The sequence below is a fragment of the Megalobrama amblycephala genome, linkage group LG7 (assembly GCF_018812025.1).
Source record: "Megalobrama amblycephala isolate DHTTF-2021 linkage group LG7, ASM1881202v1, whole genome shotgun sequence".
NCBI classification, from domain to species: domain Eukaryota; kingdom Metazoa; phylum Chordata; class Actinopteri; order Cypriniformes; family Xenocyprididae; genus Megalobrama; species Megalobrama amblycephala.
The window spans coordinates 36,540,962-36,549,394 of NC_063050.1; the positions used below are offsets into that span (position 1 = coordinate 36,540,962).

The following is an 8,433-nucleotide window of genomic DNA, read 5'->3' on the forward strand; positions in this document are numbered from 1 at the left end:
GGCAGTGATTGACAAGCCAGAGGGCCAATCGTTTACGTGATGATCTCGTAAACGATTGGCTGATGTTTTTAAGGCCCTACCTCATGCACAGATGATGTATATTAATATTATTCCTTTCAGTGCACCTAATAAATAGTCTTTTATCAGTTAGTAAAGACATTTTCAAGTAATATTCCAAAAATGTATAAAACAAAACATCCTCTTTAGCACCTTTAAGTCAGTGCCATTGTTTTGTCTCAGAATGCACACCTGTAATGTTTGTTTTTTCTAAGGCATGTTTATAAAAGCTACTTAAATGTCTTAAATGGCTCATTTTCCCTTTAAGACATTTTTTTATTTTACATATCTTTATGACAGTAATGTTTTCAGAATCTCAGTCTAGATATTAACTTAGTTCTTTAACCCAGTCCACATAGCAGATTTGAAACATTGTGGGTAGCATGACTTTCAGCAAATGTTTGAGAGAAGAAATTTGAGACATAACTTTAATTTATTTGAAATAATTAAACAGTTCTAAATGATTAAAGACTCCCTTTTCTTTCTTAACACAAATTAGAATGATGAAGACGTTTTCCTTCAGCAAGTTGAATTTATTACCTTTCCTGAAAATCGGTAAATTGATATCTAGCCTACTTTTCTAATATATGGAAGAGCGCGTTCAGGAGTGAAAGCAGCAGTTCACTCTGGCTCGCACGTACACAAGCGCACGTTTTGAGAAACCTAATAAAACTCGGCACAAACACGACGACTCCTTTTGTGGAGAAAGAAGGACAGGATGTCCTTCAGGATGTCCCCCCCCCTGCATGTTAGCTACTTAAACTGTTTTTTTTTTTTATAACCAAATGACTCTTAAATGACTAATTAGTAGTTCTGAATTATGAACATTTTAAAGTGCTGCATGAATTCTGTATATTATGCCTATTATAAATATAAAGTATATAGGCTAAGTTGCATTCTTGATTTATGAAGTGACAAAGCCTTGTGTTTTGACCGTCTGTGACTTACTTTCAGTTTCATATCTGCCTAAAACATATAGCCTATAACACGATCTCACATGTTCATTTTTTAACATTTTGTTAGGATAGTAAAATTTACATATGTGGTTTCAACAACCAGATGCATTTACACTTTTTACCATTTTCTTTTGGAATACGTCTTAGACCACTTCCTGAAGTGGTTTGAGCGATCGGATTTAAATCCATCTGAAAGCCTTTCAGAGAAAACAGAAATAGCATGTGTGAACAGGCTCATAGTAGGCTAAGTTTACTGTACTTCTTGTTGCTAACAAACGCTTTGTTGAACATGAAGAATGCTGTTTCAAACCAAACAGTCCATTTCAGCGGTTTAGTCTAACAGAAAGTCAGAGCATTTATGCTATGTTCACACTGTAGTGCGAGTTTAGAAATAGTGATACATCTTTAGGCTATTAGGCTATTGTCAATTCAGACTTCAACAAAGTCACGTGTGTGTGTTTTTTCCCCCCCAGAATTCTCAACTCAATTAATTCCAGAGACTATGTTTAGGATTCAATAAATTGAGGATCTGGAAAAGGCGTCCAGTGAAAATGGGAATGCAGAGGCAGCTCCAGTGTTTCTTTCTTTCTGGAACAGTATTTGTCACCTTCTTCATAATTTGCTGGAATGAGGAGAGAGATGGGACTTTTTCCCTACACACAGCTTCAGCTTCATCACAAGATCTCACACACCTCAAACTGCGTCAAGTACATCTTAGACGTGTTATAAGAGAGCTTTGCTCGGCCAATAGTAGCCTGAATTTTAAAGAGAAATTAATCACATTTGACCAGATTCCGAACAAAGCACTGGACCATCTCATTGTGGATGATCATCATGGTGTTATTTACTGTTTTGTACCGAAGGTAGCATGTACCAACTGGAAACGAGTCATGATTGTTCTCAGCCAGAACCCGAAGGCACAAAATGGAGCTCCATATCTGGATCCTCTTGACATACCATCAGCGTTATCCCACAATACTTCTCTGCATCTGACGTTTAACAAGTTTCTAAGGCTCTATGGTCATTTTTCACGACCTTTAATGCATCACAGACTAAAGAATTACACAAAGTTTCTTTTTGTACAGGATCCTTTTGTACGCCTTATTTCTGCTTTCCGGAACAAATTTGCTAAGCCAAATGAGGATTTCTACAGACAGTATGGCTCCACAATACTTCAGCGTTATGCTAATATTTCAACCCCCCCTGAATCCGCTCAAGAGGCCTTCGCCGCAGGTATCAGACTGTCCTTTACTCACTTTATTCAGTACCTGTTAGATCCACAGACTGAGAAGGAGAATCCATTCAATGAACACTGGCAGCAGATGTACAGACTCTGCCATCCGTGCCAAATTGACTATGATTTTGTTGGGAAGCTGGAAACTCTTGATGAGGATACAGAACATTTGTTGAAGATTCTTGGGCTGGAAAAATATATTCACTTTCCCCCCGGGTACAAGGATAGGACATCAGTAGACTGGGAGCGAGACTGGTTTGCAAACATTTCCATAGCTGACAGGAGAAAACTCTACAATCTTTATGAAGCAGACTTCAGATTATTTGAATATGAGAAACCTGAGACACTTCTGCATGAGTGATGAGTATCGCTAACTGTTTTTGCATTTCCTCAACACCTATATTATATATTAATATTCAATTTTTTATAAAAAATTACGGACATCAAAATGAAGCATGGAGACAGGCTTGAGGATACTTTGTCAATGTTTTATCCAGGGCTGCAAAAGCAGCTTGGTTATACTTAAACATCTTTGAGGCATGATGGAATCTATTTTTATTCTTTGTTAAATTCAGACTCCTGTTTTATGATCTTAATCTAGATTCTGTTTTACAGATTTAATTTAACCTTCTAACCTATACTTCAATTTTTTATGTTATTGTCTCTTTCAGGTCAATGAACTGTTAAAAACTGTCGCAGTGATGATAATGATAAATGATACATATTTTAGGTATTTTTCTTTACTTAAGTCATAGTTTAATTAATACAATTAAAGGTTTTTAAATGATCAGTGTTCAAGTACATTTTTAAAAAATATATATATATATAATTTTTTTTTTACCTTTCCTGAAAATATAAACTGATCAGAAGATGTATTGACATGTTAGGTCACTGGTATTATTACTTCTAATACATATACTCTCTCTGTATGTATTATTAATTATAAACAGAAGCATGGAAACACAATCTGCAGGCCTGAAAAAGGTGGTGCAAAATGCTCAAAGACATTTTATAAAAGGGCTTTCATGAAAACCAGATCACTCTCAGTATACTGAAACATTTTGGTGTAGGATTTACTTTGCAACAATTTTCACTTGTAAATTGCTAGTAAATTTAAAGGCAGGGTAGGTAAAAAATGTATAAAAAACTTTTTTTTCAAAATTTGTTTAAACTTTATTTATATATCAATACATATTTAAAATGTAAGTACTCTGAAAAAGAAAGTATAAAAATCGAGTGTCTGTAGACCTCTCACGACTGTTTTAAAGACAGCTCATTATTTCCATTCACTCCACCCCCTCCCTTCTGGGCTCCTTCCAAAGCCACGCCCCCAAAACGCATGAACGTGCGACTCCGACCACTCAGCTGGAAGACGCATTATTTACCTGAGACGAGCGGAGAGGAAGGAGCACAGTGCATGTAGTGACATCATGTCAGAATCACATGTAATAAAAATAACTTTATAATTATGAAGATAAACATAATTTAATTCGCTAACGAGTTAGTTATCTATAAGGCAAAGCTAAAAACAGGTTGCATGATACACGTTTTTCCATTACCATCATTTACACTGTGATGAAGATGAATTTTGTGTAAGATTCATAACATATACGTTGTTCTACAGATAAACAGAGTAACATACACTCAAATATCAACTCACAACTGCATTGCAGACACAAAATAATAACACACACATACAACAAAGTGTGTACGACACACACACTGATACAAGATAAAGACATCAGTAAACATAGGTAGAGAATATAAAAACAAAACAAAGGCGAAAAAAAACGTGCAGGTAAACTTACAGGTGAACATGGTAAAAGAGTTAGACAGAGGGTAAATATAGTTCTAAGAAAAGTTCCTAGATGCGGAGTAACGTTAGGCCTACTATCTGTTAAACATGTATTTAGTTATCTAAAGCAAAATTATGCACAATTCAACACTATAGCTATCATCTTGAGCTAGGCCTATAGATTATTTATCGTCTCTACTACGGCTCGCTAAGTAATGTTATGTTAGCTATATTACGCAGCTACGTGTGCTAATGACACATGCTTCATGAAAAAATAAACAAAAAAATATGTATGATCAAAATACAAAAAGAAAGATTTACCTGTCCAGCAGAAATAAAGCCATCAAGGAGTCACTTTTCAGCCCCTTGAGTTCCCTCAGTTCTCGCCATCGCTGGAGAGCCACGCCGATATTAACTCGCGTTTTATTTCTTTGTTTATCCAAAGACTTTTTGTTCATTGCCTTTTCTTGTACTGTTACTGTCTTCCTTTTTTGCCTGGTTTGCCTTCACTAACTGCATAGGCCGGTACTGTGAATTGTGCTTGCTGTTTCTCTGCCATTGTTTTGGTATTCCTAGGATCCATGCCTCTTGAATTCCCCAAATCAAACGTGCGCACGCAAGTGGGCAGGTCATGTGTGGCAAAAGGGTGGTTGCCATGGTTGCGAGAGAGTGACAGCCGCCTAAGCCAATCCTATGTTTCGTCCCGGATGGAAATAATGAGCTGTGTTTAATACAGATTAAACGGTCTAGAGTCACTCGATTTTTATACTCTTTTTATCAGAGTTCTTACATTTTAATTATGCATGTATATATATATATAGAAAGTTTAAACAAATTTGGAACAAAATTTCTTACCTACCCTGCCTTTAAGTAGAAAGACTAAAATAGTATTGTCTTATAAAACCTATTCCAGTAATCTTTGTTTTTAATTTACAAATCATTTTTACAGCCTATCATTGCCTGTTGATAAAATATTAACTATAAAAAAAAAGCAATAGGGTCAAAGGCAGTTTCAGGCTTATAAATCATATTAAATGATAAAAGACCAGTAGAAAGCTGCTGAAGGAAAACCTTCAAACATTACAATTTTTTTTTTTTTTTTTTTTTGTGCTGCATTGAGCATTGTAGCCAATCACAGATTGTAGAGTGTATGAATGTAATGACCAATCAGAGGCATTAAAATTAGTCACTGGAGCTGTTTGCTCAGTGTGATTTGCACACTTACGAATGCCCTAATTAAAATATTCAGTGTGCAGTGTAAATAACTATGTGTTTCAAGTTCAAGTTTAGTTTATTTATATAGCACCATTAAAACAGCAGCAGCTGACCAATGTGCATTACAACATCAGATAAAATAAATGCAAGCAAAAACAATTAAATAATAATGTCACAAATTCAATTTCACATATAAAATTGAGACAATTTGACCAACAAAATATCAAAAGGAAATCAAAACCAACAGAAGTCAAAATACAAAAATAAACCATCAAGATGCATTAAAAGGAATGGAAAAATGAGTTTTAAGCAAAGATTTAAAAATTTGTAATGTCGGAGCAGATCTAATATTAACTGGTAACCTGTTCCAGAGTTTAGGGCCCGCAACAGCAAAAGCACGTTCTCCTCTTTGTTTTAGTCTAACTTTGGGAACAGCGAGCAATCTAAGACTACTAGATCATGGATCTGACTGTCTAAATATGCACATTCAAAATGTATTCATATTGTCACAAGGAAGCAAGTGCAATGTTTTCTCAAGGTAAACAATGAAGCTTTGTACATGTCATGCCCTATGGCTAAAGCATTTTGGTTACATGCGCCTCCTGAGGCCGGATTGTACACGTGAGCACTACGATGTAAGCGTGTGATGCTGATGCAAGAGCTGGCCATGATACAAGTTTATAAGGTTAACGGCGTAGGAGACTGGAAGGGAAGAGAAGACATTTTTGCTCACAAAAAGTATTCTTGTTGCTTCATAAAATTCTGTCATCAATTACTCACCCTCATGTCGTTCCACATCTATAAGACCAGGGCCGGATTAAAATAAGGGCTAGGTGGGGCTGAAGCCCCAGGGCCCGCGGGTAGAGGGGGCCCGTGATTGGCTGAAGGAAATGAGATTGACAAGTCATAGGTGGTTGATTTGTGTCTAATAAAATAACAAGAAAAAATGATTGGAAAATGTGCCTGACTGATAAATCACCATCCAATCAAAATCACTTTAAAATTCGCGCCATGACATCGGGAAACGCCTCTTTGCGTTATGCTATCGCATGTAGACTAGAAAATGGGAAATTGGCCTTTATTGCTTGTTCAGCCTCGCTGGTGTTCAAAATGATAAACAAAAGTGATAGTGGTGCGCAAAAAAGGAAAAATAAGCTTGAAAGGGAGAAAAGGGATGCTAATCTTACAGCAAAAATTCCAAAACTAACTAACTACTTCGGTTCACATAAAACATCCGAGCCAGTGGAAGACCCGCGTGCAGCGGCAGCTCAAAATTATCTTCACCCACCGACACCGTCGCCGATCTGCGTGCTTTACATGTTGAAGAAGGTGAGATAGCAGCTGCAGCAAGTTATTATTCTTATCGAGTCGAGTCGATTGATTTTATTGCCGTTTGAATTCAGAATGTCAATGTTTTTCTCTCATCATCATCACCCACGTAAAAATCCCGAATTAACTTTCCTACTGTTTTATGACGAACACCAATGTCGTGTGATTTGTCTCCACTATCTGCCTTTGAAGCACATTCTGTCAGTTGCAGTTCTGGTGCCTCCATCCGTACAACTCGGCCTCAACACATTCACATATCACATGTTAAAGCAGAACTAAGTAACTTTTTTTACCTTCATAAATAGTTTTCTAAGTCCTTACGATGGTTAATTGACTTGTAGTGGTGTGTTTGAGGCGTGCACTAACCCCCTCTGGCACGTCTACACCAGAATAGAGCTTGGCAAACTACGTCACTGCGCGTTGCATTCTGGGTAGTCGCCGCCATGTTTTAGGTCACGCTCAGGAGCGTACAATGACAATAAATACAAATCACCAGATGAAAAAACGACTTTATTTACGTTAATTTTTTAAAGAGCTGCTTGTACTTGCTGAGAATAAATGGGCTAATATTTGAATCTCTTGTGTTCATTCGATCGCTCAGTCGTGTGGCCAGGACACGATATACACATACATAGAAATCATACTTACGCCTTCTATCGGACCACACACAGGACCAAAGTGATTTCTCTATTTCAGTTTTTAATAACTAAGTGGCACCGATATATCTGCCAGATAAAATAATAAACACAATATAGATTGATCTCAGCCAGCATATCATCATATCGCCCTGATTTCTTCATGTTAAAGCATTAAGGGATAACATAACAGCCTGACCATCTGTATATGCAGCTCTGAAATTAATTATATTGTGGAATCGCTACACCAAGTACGTTTTAGTGGACCTAAATGGAATAAATACATGATTTCTTACAGAGAGAAGCTTAACAATGAATCAGAGGTGTTGCTTTATGAACACGGAGAGTGATCGCAATGAGCTATATCACAAATGACATTTCTAAACGCGTTTTCGTACATTATTCATGGCATGAGCACGTACATATTCAAACGGATCAGAAGTTATGAATCTGTAATAAATACAAATGACAAAGCCACATTTTGGTCAAAATTATTTTCATTGAGTTTCACTTTCACCATTGTTTCTAAGCCGGAAGGCAGAAAATGAGGGACATTATAACATGCTTAACGTGAAAAAGCTTAACGTGGCTTAATTTACTAATGCTAATGCTTTATTAGTTTGGCGTTTACTACAGAAAAGCAGATGAGCCCAGAATATGAACGCAACACATTTAACACATACGCATTTTCCTCCCATAAAGAAAACGCTTAATGGACAGTGACTTAACGCGTAATAAGACGGGTTCTGTTCATTCTGGGCTCATCTGCTTTGCTGTAACTGTTACATATAGTTTCTATGGGAGGAAAACGTTTAACGTGAAATTAAACGCGTTGCGTTCAAATTCTGGGCTATTAGTATGATGTTTACTTACATTACGCCACGTTAACACAGCCAGCGTTCACCATTCTAATATGTTTTTAACTGTATAATATAAATTTTAACATCTTCCTCCACTATTTCCCAGTCTCTACTGTACTGTCCGTGACCTAATGTCCCAGAATGCAATGCGCTGCTGACGTCACGTTCCCAGACTCTATACAGCACTTGCAACTTGAGCTGCACCGACCCGAAACAATCTCGCCTCATGTTCACGTTCACGCGAGAGTGACAAAATGCTTTACGGTAATTCAAAAACAATGTATATTATGACTTTATAAGACAATTTCGAAAATTACCCACCTCCATCGAGTGTACTGTATTTGCAAATTAC

The 8,433-nt window shown here is 36.8% G+C and overlaps 1 protein-coding gene and 1 long non-coding RNA gene across 2 annotated transcripts; one reads left to right on the top strand and one right to left on the bottom strand.

Moving 5' to 3' along the window:
• Positions 1-1,492: 1,492 nt before the first annotated feature.
• Positions 1,493-2,992, top strand: LOC125271447 (carbohydrate sulfotransferase 12-like). Its single transcript, XM_048195510.1, has one exon. The coding sequence runs from the start codon at positions 1,565-1,567 to the stop codon at positions 2,606-2,608; it is 1,044 nt and encodes a 347-aa protein (XP_048051467.1). The 5' UTR covers positions 1,493-1,564; the 3' UTR covers positions 2,609-2,992.
• Positions 2,993-5,196: 2,204 nt separating this feature from the next.
• LOC125271448 lies at positions 5,197-8,114 on the bottom strand. Its single transcript, XR_007185622.1, has 3 exons — positions 6,723-8,114; positions 6,038-6,138; positions 5,197-5,959 (listed from the first exon to the last, which is right to left on the bottom strand). It is a non-coding gene; the product is annotated as an uncharacterized LOC125271448 (long non-coding RNA).
• Between the last annotated feature and the right edge of the window lie 319 nt (positions 8,115-8,433).